Source organism: Acyrthosiphon pisum, chromosome A2, assembly GCF_005508785.2.
Source record: "Acyrthosiphon pisum isolate AL4f chromosome A2, pea_aphid_22Mar2018_4r6ur, whole genome shotgun sequence".
Taxonomy (NCBI): Eukaryota; Metazoa; Arthropoda; class Insecta; order Hemiptera; family Aphididae; genus Acyrthosiphon; species Acyrthosiphon pisum.
Window position 1 is genome coordinate 43,650,330 of NC_042495.1, and position 27,519 is coordinate 43,677,848.

The following is a 27,519-nucleotide window of genomic DNA, read 5'->3' on the forward strand; positions in this document are numbered from 1 at the left end:
GTTAGTCCAAGTTATAATTTATAACTGACGAAAATTCGTATCTTATCTTGTTTAAAAGTGTGCCTCAACTGCTGATGCACCGTGTGTGTCAGTGATACTAGTACAAATTATAATCTTGTTATTATTTTATGTTGTTAATCTTGTATTATCTTGTTAGGTACCTATATATTATGTATAGGCATAACTTTGGTAATTGTTTGGTAATAGTAGGTATGTCGTATTTGTTAAAATAGTGATTTACTAGTAATAATAATAAGTTTCTATTATTAATTGATGCAACTTTTATTAGAGGAACCTGAGGAACCAAAGTGAATAAACAAATAATATATTATATAATACATAGTAGTGATTTAGCTTGGTTAAGTCTGTGTATAATAATAATATAGTCTAAACATAAACATACGATATGGCACTTTTGTATGTACCCACACTATATAATAATATAATGTCAATTGTCATAATATAGTTATAAATAGGTATCTACTTATAATATTATGATATATAAAATATACCCGTTGACATATAATATTTAAATTTGTAGGTTTAAATCAGGGGTCTCCAACCTTTTTTTACGGCGGGTCAAATTTGATATACGCTTTGGCATCGCGGGCCAACATTTTTAGAAATATTTATCTTAAAATAAATTTGTTCTCATAATATTAATGTATTATATACAATTAATTCATGGTTTTTTAAATTGAAGTGAGGGCCGCATCAAAATCTACCGCGGGCCGCGGGTTGGACACCCCTGGATTAAATTATTCATAATACTTCAACCAAATAAAAAAGTTCATATATTTATAATAATATAATATAATACTTATAATGGAGAGTACGTTTTGATTAATAATATATATAAAGGATATAATATTATTATTGCTATTATTATAGACATCACAAACAGCTTATAACAATATGTCGGTTTCCCACGAAATAACGTTTAATCATCGGTTTTTTGCTGTATCTTACAGTTTCTGCGGTATATATTCACAGATATTATACATATATTACATATATACCTACATAATGTATTCAAGTAAAATACTACGACGATTTAGATTATACGCACTTGAAAACAGCCCTAGAAAGATAGCGGCCGCTGAATAATATAATAAATAGTACATTAAGTATAATATGTTTCCTATGTATTTATTATTAAATATAATATAATATAATATAGTCACAGGACACAGGAGAAAAAAGAGATTTATTTTTCACTTCGAACGATGAGAACTATAAGTATAGACAAAATAGTTATTTATGCGCATACGCTTCTTTAGCGATAAAAAAAAACCATAACATCATCATAAAACGAAAAACTCCCATATTGTAGTAGAGTTGGTATGCAAATAATAAATATTATATATTTATGTTTTATATTTTTTTGAGAAAAAATGACATTGCTACAGCAAACAAAATATATAAAAACCAGTTTTCCGCGAAATCGCTTATTCCGGATACGCGTACATATATGATATATACCTATTATAGGTAATATTATTATAATGTATAAGTACAGCTGTTTTTCCTTTGAAACTGTTTAGGAATATTTTGTATACGCACTCGTATTTATTATAATGTGCGGACGTATGTAATTGAACAATCTGCAGATCCGTCGGGATGGCGAGTCCTATAATGCGTACCACTGTATAATAAATAATAATATAGTCACCGTTTATGGAGCCGTTAAAATGTCTTTATTTCTATATATATTAATACATTATTATAATAAATCTAGTATAATATTGTATTAGTAGTATAATATTTTAATATAGGTATTATTACGAATATAATATGGGTAGAAAAAGTGTAGGTACTTCAGTCGCCACGTAATGCGTATATATTATTGTCATCGGTATTATAATAAATATACAGGTAATAGTGTAATACTAGCATTATATAATATACATTATACAGCCAATGCAAATACAGCACGGCCTTACGACGAATATACTAATATAATATAGTTAATTAAATACTTTATATTATAGATACACACTATATAATATTATCTACTTACATATTAATATTGTCTCAAATGTGCTGCAACAGTCTTTGAATATCAGAATATATACATATAATATACCTAATAGTGTACGTCTGTATAATATAGGTATAAATAGCCAATAGGTACATCCACCCGGAGTAGGTATACAGGAACAGTCTACAAGAAGAGCTTCAACAAACGGCACCAATAAATGATAAATTATGCATCTATATGCACCTGATGAGTTGTGAATGAGCCAATACAAAAAATATTCACTAATACACAATATCATCGCATGGTGACGTGATTTGGAAGATTGTAAGAGCGATATAAGGGTTTACTGCAAGTTTATACCGTAGCCGTTTTCACAAAAAAAGAGATACCGTCAGCAACATTTTATGCTGGTTATTACTTGTTTGTTATAAAGTATAACCCTTCCACCCTTCTTCCCAAAGTTATCCATCCAATTACATTTTTAAATCAGTAGGTACCTACTACCTACAAACACTGTTATACAATGATCGATATTATGTTTCCACTAATTGTCGTGTAATACAGTGAAACTTTCAACAACTTACAACGAAGTCCTGAAGGAAAACAAATAATATTAGGTATATAGAAATTTGTTAAATATAATTAAATAACTTTGATTCTAATTTGATTTGGTTCTCAAAAATATTTCGTAAATGGAAGTTATTAGTAAAGTTAATGGTATTTCACTGTATTATGTTTATTTATAAAATTATCCCGAACAAAATCGGCACCTGCAGGTTACAATATATTAAGATTATGACTTATCGATGTTATAAATTATATGAACACTACTTTTGTTAATTATTATTTTCATTTAGATAGGAATATTTAGATACATAGGTACTCACTTTTAAAATATTAAATAAATAATATATAAACGATGAAAAAAAAATTAATAATTTTTAGTTTTGGTATTACTGTATTAGGTTGGTTATCTTTGTACATTTAGTACATAAGTATGTCACCATATTATATTATATATGTGAATGCGAGTGTAATATAATATACAAACTCGTGAATAACATCAATAAACCTGTTGGTTATAACATTTTAATCTATACAACTAAACAAGTACTGAAATACTTTATTAAGGTAGTGGCTTATTACAACTTTCAAGATAAAACTACAAAAATCAGAACACCATAGTATTGTTACGACTTTACGGGTTACGACAAACGTAAAGATATTCTACGTACCTACACGTTTTGGACACGTGAGTTTTTTTTTCCTTTAGTTAACTGGTCGGGAGGTTAGACGTAATATTATTACTAATTACCTGTTAGAAAAATATTGGTGCAGATGTGCAGTCGGTTCATAGAAGAATTATGTTGTCGCGTGTATTAAAAGTAATGATTTTAATTATAATTTAACTATAACAATATATTATTTAGGTATTATTAATACAATATTCAACTCTCCAAACTTCAGAGGATAACAAAAACGATTTTCAAAACTGTTCATAATTTGCATATTGTTATGATTGATTTTTTCGGTAGTATAACACGAGCCACATTGAACTAGGTAAGTATATTATAATATAAATTACGAGAGACTCGAGTTAAGTTCACCCCTGTACCCAGGCCCCAAACACACAGGTATGAATCGTATACCTAATAAATAATAATATATGCATATATTATTATTTATTAGGTATACGATTCACCTGTTTATTTTAATATATTATACATAAATATATGCATACAATAATATTATGTGTACTATGTACTGTTTAAGTACTGTATTATATACCTACACCGGAGCATGCGATGACCTCATCTCGGCGGCGTTGATTTTGTTTTTCGACCGATGAATAAACGTCGTTTTATTACAGAGTCGTTATAACCGTTTAATTTATATTTTAATGTCGAGGAGCGATCGCCGGGCGACCGTCTCGTCTAAACACGGAATGCATATTTTATGACTATTATATATAGGTAGCGCAATTTTTGACACGCGCTCGATGAAGGTAAAAAAAAAAGTTTAAAAAAATGTTAATGAGAAATAAGTTCATGATTATTTTTTCCGGTGCATTGTATTACTACGCATAATGATAATAATAATATATTAATATATTAATATATATATTTTTTATTAATCGAACGCGGTACACCGATAAATCAGATCCACGGGACGTTGGAGGCGCAGTGGCGTGTTTACCAATATACGATTGAAAGGGAGGGGGGATAAGGTAAGTGGACGGATTCCGCGGCCAACCTGCACGCGAAAAGCGGTTTTACAAAACTGTTTTGTCGGGCGATTAAGAGCACACTGCACACTGCGATTAATAATACGATTCGCGTCTACCTATAACCCATAATATATATATCATAATAATATATGAGTATAACAAACAAAAATGAACCGCCGACTTGGGTCTGGAGAGCAAGAGAAATGGCGGAAATTCAAAGAACATGCACCAGTAATTATTAATTATTATTACAGTCGGCGATTTTTATTCACAGCGGTTAACTAACTGGTTGGTAATATTATTATTATTATTAAACTTAAGTAAATATCTTAAAGTCAGAATACCTACTCGCTATTCACACACACGCGCAATAATAATAATAATATGCAAATATGGAAGTCGATAAACTAAAAATATTTGAACATTATAAGTTTTAATAATATAATCATAAATGGTATAATAACTAATAACAATGATTCACGATTGGCATTATTCTCGTACAGTATAATTTAGAAATAATATAATTATATGATATAATATGAATACATATTATTATTGCATAAATATAATTTTTTTTCAACAAATATCGTATTATTGCGACAGTCTGGTTTTACAAATCCAATCACAACATCGAATCGAATTCCATTGAAACCGTTTTCGTGAATATTTTTATAACTATATAACACAGGTAGGTACGATGTACGCTAATAAATAACACAGTTGAAAAAAAATAGATACTATTTCAATTACAAAATGTGTTTTGTCAATAGTAAGGTATGAAATTAATATTGTATTGACTGATTGATAAAAGTACTAAGTAGGAGGTTGGTGTTTATGATTCATTGTTAAGACCACAAAATACATTTTTGTCGTATAGATACAAGAATTGTTCGAAAAGATTATTCAATTACGAAAACAAAATTCAATTACGATAAATCATATTTTCCAATTTGATTCACGTTTTTTTACAACATTATAAGGACAACGTTAAGGACGTTTTTATTATTATTTGGTAATGATTTATTTTTTTGAAAGATATTTTGTTTTGTGTAATATATTATATTATATACAACATTAATTAATTAAATATGTGTAAATATTTATGGTTCTAAGGAATATCCAATAAAAATCAACACAAATGCACATTTAAATGTATTATACCACACAACTATTGGTTCTTACGTACCGGTTAAAATTACAATATTCTAACTAAATATTGTGCAGCTTGTGTACCCGCAGCGTTCTAGTACAATACGAGTACAATAAATCGCAAATGTGTTTGACAACGTTTTATTCACACGACTGCCCACTGCGGACGGAAAACGTTTGGAAATTATAACTATAATATGTGCCCGTGTGCAAATATGTCCGATTTAATACGTAACTCAAAACCGAATGGTTAAAACGGAACTCTACACATATATTATATATAGGTGTTAACTGTTAGGTTTTATAGAATAATACGCACATTGATGAAGTGGGTGCTGCAAGTGCGATAATCGAGTAAATAAAAAAATAATATTAGGTACACACATTTCAGGTAAGCCATAAACATATATTTTTATAAATCATGACGTTTTAACAGAAGATCGAGCATATTGCGATTATTATTGCACACAAATAAACGAATCGCATTAATAAGATTCGTCACTTGGTCGGAATGCAGATATAATTTATACGATAATATTATAATACCTATACGGCATACAGGCTAGCATTGTAGTCAAAATGCAGTATGGATACTGTCGCGCACACGAGATAACCAGCTATTGTCCTATTGCTATAGTACATTGTACATATATATTATATGTACCACGTATATCATATACTTCGATTAGTAAATAATATTATAATATAACGTCGTGATTTGTTCTCTTTTTATATAATATACTTCCGCCGAGCTTACCATATTATATATGTAAGTATGTGCCCATATGTATATGTGTATAACATGTATCGCTAGAAATTCCACGTCCATATATGTTATAAGTGGTAAGTCGCCGACGTGACACGACCTATGAGAGGAGTTTGTAGGTATTAACTATTAATGGTTATTATTGTATGTCTAATCGACGTTAATTTTCGAAAAAAAATAATATTAAAAACACGAACGGGTTTACAACAAATAACCACAAAAATTAAGTTTAAGATTATATTATATTCATAATTCACGAAAAATGTCAAATTATTTAAAAACTATTTCATGTACTCGGAGTAGTAGAGAAGTTGAGGATAACGATTAATGATTACTATTTTTTAATTACTGGTTTATATTGTACTTGTTATGAATTTATGCAAAGGTGGGCATTAACTAGTTAGTTTATTTTCTAATCAACTTATGAACTTAACTAGTTTAATTTACAGTTGAAATAACTCAGCTTTTCTCAGTTGATTTTTAAAAAACTCATCAAGTCAAAAACATTTTGAAATTTTTCGTTTATACGTAAATATTACTATATCAGTATAAAATAAAAATAATCCAATACAAAAACACAAACATTTCTGTTCTTTTTCTTGATAACATAATTTTGTGTATATTAATATATTTTTTTAAGTTGTAAATTATATATTATGCAAGTTGTAATTATAAATGTTTTTAACAAAATTAATAATTTTAAATTAGAAATTGACAATTGTTATGTTTTAATTTTATATAACTTATAATAAATATGAAGGTCATGTATTCATCTTCACGTATTATGATATTCAATTGATATTCGATATAAAAAAATATATTTGTTAAATTATTAATTTGAGATGAGTTTAGTTTAAATTAGTAAATAATCGTAAACTAAAAGTAAAAGGGTATACAGTATTACAGTGTACATTATGATAAAAGTTTAATAAAATTGTTTTTTAAAATTTATAAATTAGAAACTAGAAAGATACATTCACTCTTTAAGTGATTTACATAATAATTAAAAAAAAAAATAGATTAAATTTTTTTTAAATGAGTTAAGTTAATATTATTTTCTATATTAACTTTTAACTTATCGATCTTGTGTCCTATTAACTTAACTTAAGTTAATTATTTTCATTAACTTGCCCACCTTTGAATTTATGATAGCGATCTAAAATATAAAATAATAATATTATGATGACAATTTTTTTTTTAAAAAAAAGCAATTATATTTCCAATGCTTAAGTTTTAATGTATCAAAATAAAGACAGAAGTATATATAGTTGCATAGTGCTGTCATTTGCCCTAATTTAATGTATTATTAGAGTAAAAGGCTGGGAATTAACGAGTTAAAAAGTTAAAGTTAAGTGTTAAGAAGTTAATTTTATTTATATACCATGTACACGGTAATTAAACAATGCCTGCTGCAGCTGGTGTTTCTAGTGGTTTTGTGCTTACAATTTTTGGATTTGATAAATGATTATTATTTATTGAAGCAACACGAAAGCGGTGAACCACAAAATACGTACCTAAGTCTTCTCTGAGATTATACATAGATTTAACGGAAATCGGTCATTAAAAGAGTATCCCATAATTTAAAATAAGAACAAAATCGACAGTTATTCTTTCTGTCTATTACCATAGTAATATAAAGTAAATCACATTTAATATCTCATATGTATATGTATACATTATAGTATTATACAGACATCATACATACACAACACGCACGGCCCTGGATTCTGTTCCGTGTACTTAAGTTTCCTGAAATAAACCATCTAAAAATACACGTGAACAGCCGTTGACGTCGTCCTCCGTTATCCAGCTACACCACACTGTAGTATACACACTAATTACCTATTATAGGTATACTTACTACCCATAATAATAATATACCACCTGATTAGGGGCTGCTCGTCAACGTGCACCCTCGCGCGTGCATCTGATGAGGACGGATTTGGGCCCGAATAATATTAGGTATACATAATTATAGTCGTGGTACACGTTTTGCAAGTCCTACGAGCTTTAAGTGTATTATCCGTTGCCTGTTCCGGGAACGTCAAACGAAAACCTCACGTTTACCGAAGAATGTTTTTAATATCCAATTATTACAATCATCCGGATTAAATGACCATTTAAGGCCGATGCTCCGAAAACCGGATTCAATCATAATTTTTTTTTTTATCAAATGCAACTATTATAACAAGAGAACGACATGTGTGATTGCAATTTTGCGACGCGGTGTGAGCGAAACCTCGGAATACGCAAGTTGCGGTGCGCGGGGCCCCCTATACTCGTTTTCTGCCGTCACCGTAGTCTTCGACGATCAAGCTCGTGCGGTTTTTTTTTTGTCATCCCGTGTACCATATTACGGTTATAAATATTCATTATAACGCCAATTTATTCGACCCACGTCGTGTAATATTTTTTGAAAAATTTCCATTTACCCATAAACTTGGTTTACAATCTACAGTACCTATACGTAGGTTTATAGGAAAACACGTGCGCACAATAAAATGCTTAAATACAATATAATATATTGCACGCCTATATAAACACTGCAGCAGCTGCATTTCTGAATTCAATGTTTTAGCGTCGGAAAACATGCAAGATCTCGAAATATACAAGGGTTTTTCGATCGAAAATATATATGTATAATGTTTATACATAATATATATTATGAGTATCGTGTTCTTTTTATCGAGGCGCGTTTTATTAATATAAATCTTATAAATACATATACACACCCTGAACAAAAAACTTCAAGTGGCGATAATATTTCCGGTGCACCCAAACGACGTAACCCTACACGTGGGCCATGTGCCCATCCCACGTTGCTATTTTCGTGTCATAAAATCTGTCGGTCTAGATATGTATTTGTATATATATAGTGTACACGCCACACTGTCGCCAGAACAACACCGACAATCCCCTTATGTTTCCCGAATGGTATTTTTCCCCTTCAAACAACATGCCGTTTATGGATAAAAAGCGGCAGACTATATTATTAAACATTATAACGGGCACTGATTCTGTATGCAGCACGCGAGCTAGTGTGTATATACCTAGCCATAGGTATACATATTATACGCGATGCATTTATATATTATGTATTTTCAGACATATGTCAATTATATGACAGTATACTCTAAATGCAAAAGAAAAGAATACAAGTACCTACAAGCTTGGATTCCTACTAAAAGCAATTGGTTGCAGACAAATGTTTCCTTTTTTCCGCCTACAATTCCGAACGGACTTCATTTCAAGCTATCTATAAACGGACCAGTTCGGCCGCTCATTGCAGTATTCATCGCATCTTCATGTCCAACTGTCCAGGCAACTTCCGATTATTAAAACGATGGTCATAATTTATATATAATAGTAATTTTTTATGGGTGAAAAGTGTTAATTAATGAAAACACGCTTAAATCACGTATAAACTACGCTTATAATTTTTGCTACGCAGTTTTCGTCGTTTTGATACTATATCAGACTACCCGTCTTCCAACACCATATACGTACCTAGCTTGAACTTGATAATATGACAGTAACGATAATATTATTATAACAGCACAGGGCCTTAGACCATATATCAAGTTCTTGTTTTAGTTATTTATGTCTATTGACCGGTGACACGGGATGGACACGAGAAACCAACGTATATAGGTGATGCGAGATTTTCGCTGGAAGCGAAATTTAGTTACGCAAGGAAATTGTGTGAAGTGTATGAAACTTTTACGGCAGCGCACACACCAAGTCATAACATAATAATAATGTTATAAGATACCGTCCAAGGTTTCCTATTGTTTCACGCCGGTTGAAATTTTTTTTTGTTTTTATTTTTATTATTATTAACCCAAATTTAACGGACTTTTACATCACGCTCAATTGTTTGATAAGAGATATAGATATTATCTCCCTAAAAAACACACACACACACACACACACACCGCCACATTAATATTACGTTTCTTTTGTCCGCCCGATGCCCATTATCGGACATACATAATATACGTACGCAGCCAACAAAAGAACCAATGTTCCATAATGTGCAGCTTTCACTCTGCGCGAGGATTCGCTCGTACAACATTTGCACCGACCGAGGAAAACAAGGGAGAACGCGATGCTATAGAATATATATACGTATACTGCAATACACTTAATATATAAGTATATAACATATTTATATAATATATTATTATGATAACGTGACGGTGGGTAAATAGTATATAGAACTATAGAAGACGTAAGTATATAATATACATTTTCAGCATGTGATTTCAGCTATATGACTATATATAATAGCATATATTATTTTCATGATTAATTATGACTATAATATATATTTTATATACAGTTAATATGTTTTGTAATTATGGACATAACGTATATAATAGGTAATAATATAATTCAATATGCGAAAATACTCTAAAATATTTTAGTGCTTATAAAATGTATTATAATGATATATTACCTGATCAATAAACACGAAACTTTTCATATTCACATTTAGCTGCTGCAGCGACGCAGAGTACAGATACTATGTATAATATTAGAATTAAATATTATATGTGCGTAACGTCAAAGATGAGAAAAAAAATTTAGGAAGAAACAACAAATATCTATAGGTACTAATTATGTACAATACATAATATTATTTTGTTGTATTATAGCTATATATGAATGAAATTTTATTTTATTTTCTCCGTTCGTTTTGCGCGTTTCGTATACGACGAGGCGGATCGTAAACCTATATAGGTAGTTGCGCTATAATATACGGAATAGAATCGCGGATGCGGAGCCGCCGGTACCGATACTGAAACTGCGTTTAGAGCTGCAGACACGATTCGGTTTGCACCGGCGTCGGCGTCGGCGGCGTATTCACCGGGAAGAGGGAGTGATGCTGCGCTATTATACGGCCGAACGGGTTCAACGTTTGTCAATTTCAATCCTGCGGCGGTGGCGGACACACACACACACACACATATATATGGATAAGAAAAAGAGAATGACTGCGATGTATACCTACATAAAGTGGAAAAATAAGAGAAAAAAATGTTTATGTGTGTGTGTACGAATGCGAAGTTTAAAAATATTTTTCTCACCCGTTCTTGTCGGTAATGCTGAAATGTATAAGCACGCTATATCGTAAATATGTAATAATAAAATAGTGTGCCGCGCGGGTGGAAACGGTCAATTATACTATTATGCCGTCGATGGTGTCATAAACACACCCGTAGACACAAACGGTGGCGGGTGCATCACTCGATATTATATTATAATATACGTACCTAGTAATAAAGTATAATATATGAGACGTTAATTATTTCGGCGCGCCCGAATTGCGTGGCATGGTAGTATTATATTATTATATTTTATTATAATAGAATATTAAAAAATCAAAACGGCCAACTCAGCGCACGCGAGACTATAATATTATATTATATATTTATAAAGCGAATATTATATATATATATATTTATACATATTATTTCCGAGTAAAATTATTAGTTGCACACTTGCACGCGCGTGTAGGTAATATTTAAGAACGCAGCATAACCGAGAATAGCTCAAATTTTTTGACATAACGGAGACTAAATAAGTCCAATTATACTAAAGTTATTAATAAGTCCTTAATATTTTCTAAAAATTATGTATGCATAAGGTACTGAATACTAGATTTTGAATTGGAGGACTAAGTCCCCACTGTCCACCCCCTATTTAGGCCTATGGAACCTATATGTATGTTTTTAGTGCATAGATTTTGTTTAAAAGGACGAGAAACTATCAAAAATAATAATTAACTACACGAGAAACGCAAGACATATAATTAAGTATACGAATAATAAACAGTTAAAAAAAATGAATGGCTTGTCTTAAATATGCATATCAATTATAATTAATAATTATATATACGCCATGATGAAATGCAACTAAGTTACGTGATGCGGGCGGAGTGGCATCGAAAATGATTCTTATATAAAACTGTCGCAATTCAATCGAGATTTCAGTTTTTCAGTTCGGATGCTACCTCGCTTATTAATTTCAGTAAATGAGCTATCGCAGGCTATAGCAATTAGCGAGCATTTAGTAGAGAGTATACTAAATGTGGCACTAATAATATTTAACTATAATTATTGCGTAAGTGCAGTACATTTCGAATCTCCAACAGCTCCTCTTGACGTTCGTGGATTCATCTATTTGCATATATTATACTTTATGAATGATTTTGGTTTTATTTTCAATGGGAATTGGTTAAACGGGAATTTGAAAATGTTAAGTTAATAACCTCCGATTGAGGGTGTCTGAGGTGATGCGTTTTATTATAAAAACTTGTATCACAGTAAAAACTTTCACGCCTCGTTGTGTTGTAGTTAAATTTTGAAATTTTTTTGTTTATCTATTTGAAAGATAAAGACTTTACGCAGGTCACGTTGGACTCTGATTTATAAAACTATATTTCCAGAAGTTGTTGGGTACATCGAAATGTATTTTTTTAGCGTTATTTCGAGTTAATTTAAAAACCAGAGTTCTATGTAACCTGAATAAAGTATTCCTCTTTAAAAAAAAAAAAAGTATATCAAAATCCAACTTTTCTACGAGGCATGATAGTGTTTCCTGTAAATTCGTTTATTATGATTGAAATGGCTTGATTAATATTTTTCTGTTTGACGTATTGTTAAGTAAATGGTAATTCCAACTATTCATTATAGTTGATTATACTATGCAAGTCGATAAAATTAATAATATTATATGTTAATAGTTACTTTCTTCTTTGGTCGGTTTAAGTATGATTACCCATATTTTCTTAACCATATTCCAAGTGTCTTAATTGTATGATTATTATTACGTATCAATTTGATAATAATTACATTTTTGGTTATAACTTACATAGAAAAGGTAACTATTACTTAGTTATAAAATCCATAATGCATCAACAGAATCCATATGGTAATTTTACCTATGGTGTCTGTCATTATACCACACCAAAATGTTGGTGTCGGACAACTCTTTAAATTTTTATTTTAACCAAATTTTTTTCTATGTACCTAACTAGAAATTGCCTGAATTTTGCCACATACCTAATAAATACCGATTCTGAAACCCTTAATAATAATATAAATTATAAAGATATACTTAATATCATAGGTGGAATTGCGGGGGGGGGGGCTGACAATTAGAGCAAAGTGCCGCCTATGCTTAATATTGTTGTACACGTTTTCGGTTAAATTAATCTTGTCATTTTTAACTTAATTTATAATACATAATATAATATACCATTCCTGCTAATATAATGATAACAGGTACCTATAATATTATTAAAGTGACAATTTTATCGAAATTATATAGAATATAATTATTATAGAATATAGATACTAACCCTGCAGACCGGATGCACGGTTTAAAATATTCTTACTTTTCGAATTATTATAAATAATTAGATTAAATAATTTGCAGTCTCCAGTCGTTCATATACCATATTATACTAATATACTATAATAATATTATATACATCTATTTTAAGCGTCTCTCGATGCGCGGTGCTGATTCCGCGAGAATTTCGGGTGATGTCACAGTGCGACATTATCGCCAGACTGATTTGAATAAATGCGCGTGGACGCAACCAGTTTTCATCACGATAATACGACTGGAATAATTTGTCTCTGGTTTTTTTTTTTAATATAATATATTATATTTCTTTTTAAAATAATAATGTCTTTAAACGCAGAGCAATAAATTGGCGTCTAACGATATGTTTTATTAGCTCTTTTTAATCCCACATAAAATTGAGATAAAAATCAGTGCATATATTGATCCCGTGACGCGCGGGCGGCACAGCGCAGTATCCTAAGCAATCCATTTACTTCGATTTAATTTCTCTCTCTCTCTATATCTCTTTTTTTCACGTAATTGTTTTTTTAGTAACGATTTATCGATCAATGCCCACTGCTGATCATCGGCCATTATACGTCATGCCTCGCGTGGTAATGACGAACGATTTATTTTCATTTTTTTCGTGCGACACTCATGAACACCACGTAGGTACCTACTATTCATAGCAATATAGTATATTATAATATAACTTAATATGCCATATAATATATCCTTAGTATACATACTAGTATACTACATATAGGTCTGCAATACCTATTACATTTTTGAATTTTTCTACATAGTTTATACGGTTGTTCGTCGTGTCAGACCAGGTGTAGGTATACGTTCATAAACTTCAAGGTTGGGTATTGAGTAGCTTACAATGAAAACCCCCAAAAAAAATTTATAATTAATTAAGAGTTTGATACAACTTAGTGCGGATTAAATAGTTAATGATAATTTGGGTGAATAAAAAACTTAAAAAGTAACTCGTCTATATAATAGTCTATAAAATATCAAATTGACTTTTAATTTTGAACTTTACTCGTTTATGCCTAGCCTTGGACTCCATAAAATAATATATTATAGATATGGTATGGTAGGTAGCAGATATTCACATTTCACACACTACACGCACCATGGGCTCGATGTCGCAAACAAAACCCAACGGACAGACGTTATGATAATATTGAGTTTCGACTTCTATATACATTTTATAGGACAACAAGTCGACCGGCATAATATTATATACAATATAATATTATATTATTATTATAAATCACACACACGCGCGCTCGCGCTCTCGGGAGACAACACAAGTCACACAACCTATTGCGGCAGAATCCCATATACGCCATTGTTCCATTTATATTGCAGTCGTTGGCCAGTCGTTGCACGTTGCGCAACCACAACGATCCCCTATCATGATACCTACGAGAAATGGCTACCGTCGCCGTCGCCAAAGCTGGACACGGTTTCGTATGGCTACGACAAAGTGCAGCATGGAAAACGAAAGGATTTCGTTAGCTCCAGCACCGAGAGCAAGGCAACGGGCTCGGATTGGATTTGCGTAGGTAGTAGGTGGTGTAGGTACACCGTAAGTGTAAGGCGATACCATGGGCGTTCTATTTCGAGAAACCAAGTACTTATTTGACTTTTTCTAAATCTTGTTGTACAACAGGGCAATCATATTATATTATAATAACATACAAAATGTAATATTGAGGCTACAATATATTAAAATTCCAGCATTCTCATGGAACTTATCTTACGAACGAAGTATTACCTATATGTAGGTTTCTTGGTTTTATTTTTAGTCTTACTTTTTAATTTATCAAAGTTGTAGTTATATATTAAGCCATTTAAATCATAATGTTTTAAACTATTATTATACAGGTATGGTAAGAGACTCAATTTAGAAAAAAAAATTACACTTCGCCGTTTTTAATTGTACCTACGTATGGCTTATGTTATTCGAGGACAGTAAGTAGTATATATAGGGACGTAATAGCTATTTAAGCGCAAATGGGCGTGTTTAAGGTATCGACATATCCAAACTGCACACAATGATGTTATTGTTATTGGTTGTAGTAACGTGAAGCGCAAATTACAAATTACTGTTGAATGTTTAAATTATGGCTATACAGTAAAACTTATTTTATCGTCACCTATATCACCCATTCCCAGTTACCTTGATCAGTTCCAGACTGTAGTATAATATACTGTATAATAATATTGTTTTTATTGATTAGAACATAACTTGGTATATTATTAATATTTATTTCATGATTTTATCATTATGATGATAAGTGATAACTGACAATTAATGACTAATGACTATTAAGACCGGATATTTGTGTAGCTAACACCTAATAAACGTGCAATTAAAATGCTGAAATGTGCAAAATAGTGCAAAAACAAATTTTTATTAGGAATTATTAATTAGTCGACATCAACTATTGAGTGTTATAATTTATAAATATAAAATTTAAAAATAATTTAATTTAATTTAAATAAAATAATCATAAACTTTCCATATTTGATTAAAATTTATTATCATGTAGATACATTTCCAAGTTTTCTCTGTAAAATGCAACTTAACCGGGATGATAAGCTATTTGATATAATAGCCTATGATATAATATAGATAATGATAGTCTAGAAAAATTAATTATTTACTGAATATTTTATATAACGCTAAATTAATTTTATAATAATATGCTATTAATGTAATTTCAATTGTATCATAATAAATTAATAAAAATGAAAGGTAATTTTTAGGAGTAGGTATTCAGTAATTTATTAAAAGACTTTCAATAAGCAAGATAATTTTGGTAGCGTATGTAGTGTTGTAATGAGGAAATATGATTTAAAATACCTTTAGATTTTTACTTGTAATTTTTAGTACAATTATTTTTAATATACCTACTGACATAATTTTGAATATATTTTATGGTCTACGTATTCACTGCAGGTTGTTAAAGTGTATAATCGTTCAGAATACCTACATGTTTTACGAGGGCTAAAACATAATGATCTACCAGATGTAGCTCCTTCACAGTATTCCTAGTTTCTAGGTATAGTGTTTCTGTACACACTACGTCACTACGCTTATTTGATTACACTAATAAATTACGCACCATCGCCCATCGTCGAAGAATTAAATACTGTCCAGTGGATCAAAAATATTCATTACTAGCCCATTCGTGCCGTATATGTACACGCCGGCACAATAATGACAATTTGAAGGTCCTTATGGCGTGCAACTATACGGTTTTAACTACCTATTATTAATGTATAAGGTCCGCGTCGTATTTAAAAATACGTAAATACCGCGGTGCGTAAATAATATTATAATATAATATGCTCATAATGTAATGTTATTTTTCCAGCTTAAGGTCCCCCTCCCATCCCCAACGAATACTAACTTGCATAAAAACCGCAATAGCCTATTGTTATAAAGGCAACTCCAATGTCATTATGTTATTATATTCTTGTCGCGAAAACAAATTAACTGCTATTGGTTCCACTCGGCGAAAAAACTGCAACGAATTGCCAGCCAGCGACAGACGGTGGTTGCGGGTGGTGGACGGTAATGAGTCATATGTTATAGAACAGAAATTTAAAAAAAACAAACACAATAAAGACGCTATATATAACTATATAATAGCATGCAGTAGTGAAATAGGCACATACAATACATAATATAAATGAAATATTTTCCCCTCAGAGACTGCAAAAACAAAAATGTATACGTTCTTATAGAAAATAATCAAGTACCTATATATATTTACATATTTTACACTATGTATAAACAATACGGACAAAAGAGCACATATAATAGTCACAAACGTGGGCATTAACTAGTTACAGTAAATTGGGATGACATTGATAATACGGGGTGACTTTAATTTTTATCCAATTATTTCTTTGACAGTGGAATATGGCAACACTAATCAAAGTAAAATGTTTTTTTTTTCTATGAATTAGTGAAGTGATATGATACTAAATTATACTAAGTTATATCTCAAAAAGTAGTTGACCAAATTTAAAATTTGGTGACATTGATAGGTTTCATACCATTACCATTAGTTTAACATACAAAAAAATAGGTGTATCAAATTCACCCCAAATGCCGTATGACTTTGATAGCTACTTTGAAAAAATAATTTTAAAAAAAACTGTTCATTGAAAAAAAAAAAACTTTGGGAATGTTTGTAAAGTAGTACTTGAGGCAATCACATTATTTTTAAGTCTGTAACATAAGTATTAAAACAACTATGCATAAAAGAACAAAAAAGAATCAACAACATTTATCAAAGTCACCCCAATTTACGGTAGTTATAAATGTTTTAATTAGGTATGTTATTAAATGAACTAGTTTAAGAATAAGTATATTGTAAGTTGTAACAATACTTATATTATTTAAAATAATTGAAAGTTGCACTAGGGTAAAATATAGGTACGTGTACGTATATGGTAATTTAAAAAAATAAAATATTTTTTCCGTCTAAACTTTTAGTTTTTAGAGTTGAAATATTATTTGTTAACTATTATCTTTAAGCTTAAAATAAAATTCTTAACGTTGGATTTTAACGTAGCTAACGTAAGTTAATTGTTTCCATTAATTTACTCACATTAAATGTAAAACATTTGAAAATTAAATTTTCAACCTTTGCTAATATAGTTATATAATATTATGTACCTACAGAGATATACTACCTATACCTATATGGGAGCCAGATTATTCATTATATTATATGCTATAAAAAAAAAATTATACCTAACAATATTATAATCACGTTTGTAATATTCCATGTGACATTCAAGTATTCCGGTTCAAATTTGGTTTTACATATTATACCTATATAATACATACATACATAACCTATGTTATATATAATATCAAAAATATGAAATTCAATGAAAGTTATATAAATTATACGTTTTTAAAGTATGATTACCGTCAAAATGTTTGTGTTCAATTAAAAAATAAGATTTATTATTTTAGGGAATAACCATGTTTAAACTTTACAATAATACAATTTCCACAATTTTCAAGTTAAAATAATTCCTTGACTTTTCCATGATATTTATACCAAATTATTTAATTGTCCTTACCAATTAAAAAAAAAAGATTATTACCATTGATCAGTATTAGTTAGAATTTAAAAATAGATATTTTCGGTTGTGACTGAATATTATATTAAATAAATTATTAACTTTTTAAATTCAACTTTTAAATAAGTATAAATTAATTAAATTGTATTAATTATAATGCCCAATAGTTAATAATAATAATAATAACATACATTAATTTAAATATTATAATATACTTTTTATATTTATATTATTTATTTATTTTTATTCGGAAACCCGGATGGCTAGATAATATCAAGAATAAAAGACAAATATTAAATACAATTTGATAAAATCAAATATTGAAAGCTTAATACAAATGTTGTTTTAATTAGTTGACCTACCTAAATTATTTTTTGAAATATACCTATTGATTGTGGGAGCTATTAATTTATAAATTATATATATATTTTTTTAATTCCAGAAAAGTTGAAAAACCACAAACTTTCTATGAAATCCTTGACTGGTGAAATACTCCTTGACATTCCCATACCAGGGTTTCTACGTTTTCCTGGTGGCACCCGCGGTGGCTATTTTGAATAGGTTAGGTATTCTCCCAGTCGCACATTGAAAATTATATTTATGGTAAAGAAAGGATGATAATGTATGTAATACCTACGACTGTACGACGAATGTTTTTAACTAAATTTGAATGATACATTTTAATAGGTAGGTACTAAAATTATAAATGTAAATTATTGTGCATGCGCGTGACAGGCAGGTACACAAAAGCATACTAGAAACCTATAGTAAGATAAACGGTATAGGGGGTTGATATAATTCAAATTTAAGGAGAACGAATAAAATCGTAACTAAGGGAATTTGGATTCGACTAAATAATTGTAGTGTGGTAGATTTGAGGAAATGTTCAAGAGGTACGTACCTGCAAGATTCAAGTCAAATTTATAATATATCGTGGCGGCCACGAGTCGTAAGAAACATAATCACCGTCGAAATGTGAACAACTCTATTTCAGGGATAGAGTGAGTATAACATTTAATATAATATTATATATAATGTAAAACATAATATGATAGTATTAATATATTATTATATACGTTTTACATATTATATTTTGTTTTATTTTATTTTCAATACAGGCCGCGCACTTAAGTGCAGTTATCAATTTAACATAATTAGTATTTACTAATTAGATATATTATTAATTTAGGTAATTAAAGTAGATATGAAAATTAAAATATTATCATTATTTAGTTTTCTACGTCGATCATGCACTTTGTATAATCTTGTATATAGTATATTGATATTATAAGATAATATAACACTCATAACAAGTAACAGCGTATTGTCTAGACCTGCGCCTAATGAAAATTCTTCCGGGGGCTTATTGACCTTCGTCCAATAAATTACAACATCAGTCGCTATAGCAGATTGGATTAGGATAAATTATTTCATTGTTAAAATTCAGTTCACATGTGTTGTACTAAACATATACATTATAATGATATTATACAATGTAAGGGCATTATGTTAAAGTGCGAATCACAATGCGGTGAATTCGTCGTCAACTTATAAGAACCTCTTTCCGACGACTGACGAGAAGGGATGTGTAAATGGTTAAGCCAGTACAGTTTCATTGTAGATACTATAGGTACACCGCTTTATTATATATACACAATAACAGGGCATAGGGCATTTCATGAAAACCTATCAATTATCAATAGACAATAATTTAATTTGAGTCCAGCTGAGATAAGGCCATTTAATTACATGTATAAAAACAATGTAATTTGTAATTTTATAAATAAAAATAAAACAATTAATGTATTTGAAATTCGTTGGAACAACAATTTTGGGTTTTATTCTAAGATAAAATACAATATGTATATGAACACAGTAAACCATATCACTATTCACTGTAATGAAAATATAAAAAAATATTGGAATGTTGACGCACTTTCGTAGTTTCGTAATGCGACAGTTAATCGTTTTTCGTGAGGTGAGGTTCGACGTGAAGGAAAAAAAGTTAAATCGAGATGGTGATACGCAGCGAAAAGAAAGCGTATCATTGTGTACCTACACGAAATCTCGTGATTTTAATGACGCGATCTGGTCGAAATGTTTAAACGGTATACGGCAATAATATAGGTACCTATATAATCGTATATTATGCATAAATTATGGTTTATTTTCGTTTCGAAAATTACGACGTTTCGACCAAGATGTCAGAAAAATTGCGTTAACATATTGACAGCAGTTTACCCGGGAAATAAGCACCCATAGCCGTTTCGCTCGTAATATGCACATAAATATTATAAAAAAATTATTATGACACGAGACTTGTGAGGCCCGAGGAGAGTTTCATCGATATAATACATCGAACCTAGGTCGAGATGATAAATGTGTTCCTATTATATATACGTATGATGTCAGCAGCGCCAGTAGCCGCAACCCGATCCGCAGCTACAGCAAGAGGCGCGTTATATATTATAATATAATATGCCGCTCGTGCCTTTGTGTTACAATAAAATTGTAACGTATTGCACTCGATGCACACTCGTGCGATTTATCGCCTATTTCTGAGTGTTTTCTTATAAATAAAACAAATTGAATTATTTGATATACCTAATATTAATTTGTTTAAGTATAATAGATAGGTATACCTATATAGCGTCGTTATATTTTTACAAAACTAATCGAATTGTTTAATTTTAATTTTTTTTTAAGAAAACATATTTTCCGTTACCTCTTCATCTCGCCGAATCTCAATACATAGTTTTATATTTTTATAAGCAATTCATTTTCGATTTTAAATACTTGTGTGTGGACATTTTTAGAATAATAATAAGAAACATTTAGAAATTAGAGAACAATTTAGTGTTAGAATAAGTTGTTCATTTTTATACAAATAATGCAAAACAAAAAAACTCAATTAATTACAGATAGGCCGATTATCGTCTCGTTTACACGGACGTAATATAATATGACATGATTATAGTGAATATAAATATTTAATAATATTATATTATGTATATAATACATAATAATTATATTCCCACGCATGAGATGAAATATATTATATTATATCGTTGCACACTTGCGCGTCCGAGTTTCTCTTTGTTTGCGACGACCTTTCGAGGATAATAATAAAATTATACCTTTATTATTATTTAAAAAATGAAATAATTGATTTTCGTATCGCATTTACTTCGGACATGCGCCTTACACATATACATCACACACCTAATCCCGCGAACGGGTTGTCCGAGACTCCTTGGGCAACTATGAGTTCGTATATAATAATATAATAAATGTAATATAGGTACACTGCACAACATATGCACAATAAACAACGATATTATATTATATATTATTGGACTCACCGACGTGCGTGCGTGCCGCGAGTTTGAGGTCATCGGTGTCGACGGCCAACTGGCACTGTTGTTACTTTATTTTTTTTTTATCCCCTTTTAAGTCTCGCATACGTATGGTGTTTTGCAACGCCATTGCGGGTGTATATTATATTATACGCATGTATATAAACTTATACGATATACGAAACACTCGGACCACCCACGACAACATCGTATAATATTTATATATATATATATATTCTTATATATGCCAACTGCCGCCCCGGACGAGAGGGACACGCTGCAGCAGTTCCGTGCCTATTTTTACGTAGGTACGGACATATCACATAGGTACGCCGAAGATTTCGCAATAGAGTTTTTATTATTTTAAGATCGTACGTATATAATATATTAAAATATATCTCGCCCGTTGTCGCCGTTATTTAAGCACACCCGCCCAAAAGTCATATTGTAGATATTATTATGATTATTAATTCGAAATTATGCGAAGTCCAAGTGTAAAACTCTCTGTGATCGACCCAACCCTAAGATTCGGAGAACGCGAATCGTATGCAGACGGACGCAACTGCACGACCCGGGCCCCACAGTGATGTCCCGCAGGCCACCCCGTCACCCCTTAGCATTTAAATGCATGAAACAACTTTTATTCTTTTATTCATTTGAAGAATTCGAAAAGTTCACGTAAACCAGATGATCTATCTGCTAGGGAAGAAAAATTCGTTGTGTGTCGGTATACATAGTATACGTACCGACTCGTATAGCCGTATATCCAACAGAAAATATGTTATTCCGAGACCGATACGGTATACGTTTCACTGGTACATCGAACATGTAAATTCTTAAACGCTCGAAATATGTGATGACCGATACGTATCGATACACTCCGATTTCTACCTTGAAAATCTCGTATTTCTTCTTCTGTCTACATAAAAATATATCAATATACCTATATAATATAACCTGAAGTAATTTACGGCTCAAATTGTCCAAAGAAATAATAAGCAACCAATGTAATTTCAAGAACGAATACTAGCTGATTATAATACAACATCGTCCCCTGAAGAAAAAAACATTGTTCATGGCCGAGAATAGAATTGGCGTGAAGATCTGGTTTACAGTCTGCTGCGGGATGGTGCACAAGCCCATGGAAAGATATAAGGATCCAACTCTCTTGTTAAAAATAAAAGCTCTGCAAGTTCAAGTGAGGGCCCATCTATAGTGGCGCCGATTTCAGGAACCAACTTTGGTAAATTCCCTAGAAGTATTTTTTAATGGGAGGATCACGGGGGATGGTGGGTCGGTGGGTGATAATAAATTATCTGTACGTGTTAAACATTATTATTATAATTTAACAATGATGGTAGTATAAAGTACAATATTAGAATTTGTATTACACTATACAGACATTTAATTTAAGTAGGTGGGTCTTTATTTTTTCCTCAGCAGAACATGAAATATAATAGATTGGCACCACTTGGCCCATCCACCTAGTCCAACTCCATTTGAATATATAAATAATAAACATAACCAGCGGCTGTGCCGTTGCCCGTTTATCGCAGTAGCGGCCGGTGGCTTCACCTCAATTAATATACATTTGACATCTCAACCCCACCGCAATATTATTTATTTATAATACCCACCCAGCCACCCACCCCAAGGAAGTTGTATCACACATCACTCATCGCCGTTTCCGTATATCCTATAGTTGTACAATTATTTGGATCGCAGGATTCGAAAATCTGGTGGCAATGATAGGTACACTATATTATATTATATCGCATAATAACACGCACGTCATAATGTCATTTTACAAATAATATTTATGTACATGTATGCATTATAGTGATCGCGCCTTTTTGTTTGCGCGCTCCGCTAAATCAGGTCAAGAATGTTTAAATACTTCTCCTGTTGCGCATATATAAATATAATATATATGCATGCACATATATAATATTTATAATGTATAGGTATATATATAATAAGGACCAGATCGTATACTTGCACACGTTTAGTATATTTGTCCCCCCCCTCTTGTCATCGGTATGTGTACCTACATTAATATATTATACACAATAATATACCACTGCGGTGTATACGGCGGAATAATGGATTGCGTTCATCGCGATTTCATCAATTTAATACGTTTTTTTTTCCATCTATAGTATAGATAGGTACCTGGCCGGCGTTCAAAACGATGATCGATACACATAATATTATTTTAACGAACCTCAGCTGTGCAACGGTGACTTTCTATAACGACAAGAGTAAACCTCGCAAAACCATTATAATAATCGAGATAAAACCTCGTTTACAATATATAGGTACGATATAGGTATAATATTTTAATGATCCGTACTAACGCGATCGCGGCCGTCTGGCGAGTTCAAAACACTGAATTTGACAATAATTTTACTATGAATTTGTAAGATACTAAGATGTAGGTAAAGTTGTATTGTTTACTGTTTATATATTATGTTATGACAATAGCAAAAAAAATTTTTTTTCTTTATATTATATTCTCCCCAGTTTATAATACTCGTCTTATAATAATTGTTTTTATATAATTTTCTTAAATATTATATAGACTAACAAAGTAAAAAAAAAATAAGATCTTAAAAAAAATTCAACCTTAAACGTTTTATATTTGTTATGATGTTTTTTAAACGATTATTTTCAGTATCGATTACGTTATATTTTTATTCAATAAAAATAAAATAGCCAAAACACGAAATAAGTACCTACATATTATAGGTTAGGTTAGGTTAGGTTAAGTTAGGCTGGGCTAGGTTAATTAAATATATTATTAGTCATGACTAGGGCTGAGATTTTAATGCAATGTAATTTTTTTCTGTTTTAAAACTTAGTCCGTAAGTTGAAAATGTGTGCTAGGGAATCCTAGTTCTTTTAACGATATTTTGTTTTGCATATTTGTTGACAGATCCAACTGTTTATTGAATTTTTGATGGTTTTAGTGCATTTTTCTAGTTTTTAGAATATTTATTACAATTTATTTTTGAAATGAACGGAAGTTGTAGTACCTACAAAATGTATTGTTGTAACTTGTAATAAAAACCAGCAGATTGGTGAGATACGAGGTGGTCAAGATTAATATATTACATTATAGTGTCAAACGCGTCATATAGATATTATGTTGTACTCACAGAACTGCACAGTCTTCATATCTACAAATAATTAAAGAGACTATATAACTAACTTGTATACACTATTTTAGTATCTTTAATATTTTAAAGTGTTTTTGAAAAATAATTCACCATTGTTCATCACGTTTCCATTATATTATTTTTTAGGCTGGAGAAATAAATTGTTAAATATATTTTTATACCTAGTTCATATTTTAAGATTTTTAAGGCATTTATGAATTTTTTAGTAAGTAAAAAATTATAAGACACAACAGTTCTAGACCCTAGTTATACACACACAATAATGTACACTGCTTAGAATTTTTTAAGGAGTTATTTTAATTTTTATAGCTCATATTTTATCGATATACCGAATTTATATATATATAAATGTATAACAAATAAACAGCTCCTCCCAAAGCAAAACTAGTAGAATACCTATAATAATACTATACTTATATATTTTTTTATCGAGTATATCTGTATATAATTTAATATACCTATTATATGATTTTATAAACATTTCGTTGAAGTCGTTATATTATACGCGGCGGGACGTAAACCAAATACTGTGTGACACGTGACAAGAATATCGAAGTGCACAACTACTACATCTGAACCTATATAAGCGACATTGATCAATTATTATCAATATATAAATTATATATAAACAGTATACCTACAATATATAAATTGTAAACATATAATTATATAATATTGGGTTTACTGACAATTTTTATTTTTTTTTATGATAGAAACACTGATCTTTGAATAAGTCAATGCACACATACCTGTGACGATAATTAGTATCCGTCTAGCGTACTCCGTCGTCATAATCGTCTTGTACGCGTTATAAATCACTGTTGAACGCGAGCGCGTGTAGGGTATATTATAGATAGAGGTACTATAATGTGTAATACAATATATTATTATTACTTATTAGTTATTACGTATACGCGCAATACTTAAATATAATATGTTATTATCGTAGTGAGGTGAAGTGGCCACCGTATCGGTCTGGATCGCGAAACAACGTTACCGGACGCGCGTCTTATTACTACAGCGCAGTCGATATACAAACTGCAATATTATTATTATTTTAATATTATTAGACGATACACATGATCCGACGGTCCGCTGTTTAAGATCTGTGTACTACAGCGTTATCTCCTATATTGTTGTTATTGTTATTGTCTATAATATACCTACCTACGCCTGCAATACTAAATAATAACGATAAACACACACACATCTTGTCCTAAGTCCTGTAACGACATTTTAATCTCGTCCAATGTACATTATATTATTATTATTAAAATACAAATACAAAGTGATGTTTTTACGTAAACAAGTGGTTGATGTAAGTATCCAACGGGCAACGGTTCGAAAAATATTTTTTTTTTCATAAAAAAAATCTGAGAAGTAGGTAACCGTTCATTAGCATTTGTTATACAAATGTACCTCGGCATTAGTAGATCATTTTTATGGGTTTTTTTTACATTTTAATTCAATGATAAATAATTGTATGCAATTAAAAACGATTCTAAGTGAAGACGATCTGTCATCCTAAAATAATTCTTTCAAAAATATCACTATAATATATGTTTATTGTTATTTTTTTACTAATATTGAAGCATTTTATTATTAAAATTATAGTATTCGATGTTGAATATTTCAAATCTGATTGTTCATTCTTGAATTACAGTAAAAAACAAAAATAATTTCTTCATCAAAAACTACTTTGTGTAAAAGTTTTGGTTTTTTCGTAATAAAAAGTTTTTCCTGATTATTTTGAAAAGAATCTGTAATATTCTATTTTAGACTTCCCTGGCTCCATAAGTACTAAGTACAAACTATCAAGCTACAATTTTCTACCAAAAACCTCCATCACCTTATGATCGGAACATTTTTCTACTATAAAAGGTTTCTTTCTACGGATAACTAATAAATTCATCGCTCCGTTCAACATTTTAAGTACCTATAACGTTTTTTTTTTTTTTTAATATTTCGAGTTTGGCTTATAAAATAATAACTTTTTTATGCGAAACCACTGCATAAAGGTTCACAACTTTCGTAAGATTTTCCCCTACTTTTGTAAGACTTACCACTCTTAAAATAATAACTAGTTTGATTTGTTCATTATATTAGTATAATATTATAATTATTTATAATATTGTGTCTTTACCTTTTATCGGATCGTGTTGATCTGCCATTATTATTTCGTCGTCACTCGATGGCTGATAAAACCCATTGGCGACAATTCTGAAAAATAAACGTTCAAGATTATCAGAAAAGTTTGGATAAATTGTTGATAAATAAAAACCTATGTTATATTCGATTCTGCGAATATATTAATATTATATATTAATGGTCGCCGTTCCACCGGCGAGTAGATAAACACTTATACACGGTGGTCGCGGTTA

At 30.5% G+C, this 27,519-nt stretch overlaps 1 protein-coding gene across 1 annotated transcript in view; it reads right to left on the reverse strand.

Moving 5' to 3' along the window:
• LOC100166850 overlaps window positions 1-27,519 on the reverse strand; it is a 58,422-nt gene that overhangs the window by 23,998 nt on the left and 6,905 nt on the right. Inside the window, exon 3 of the mRNA XM_008189352.2 lies at window positions 27,282-27,358. Coding sequence (XP_008187574.1) covers window positions 27,282-27,358 — 77 coding nt within the window. The remainder of the gene's footprint in view (window positions 1-27,281; window positions 27,359-27,519) is intronic.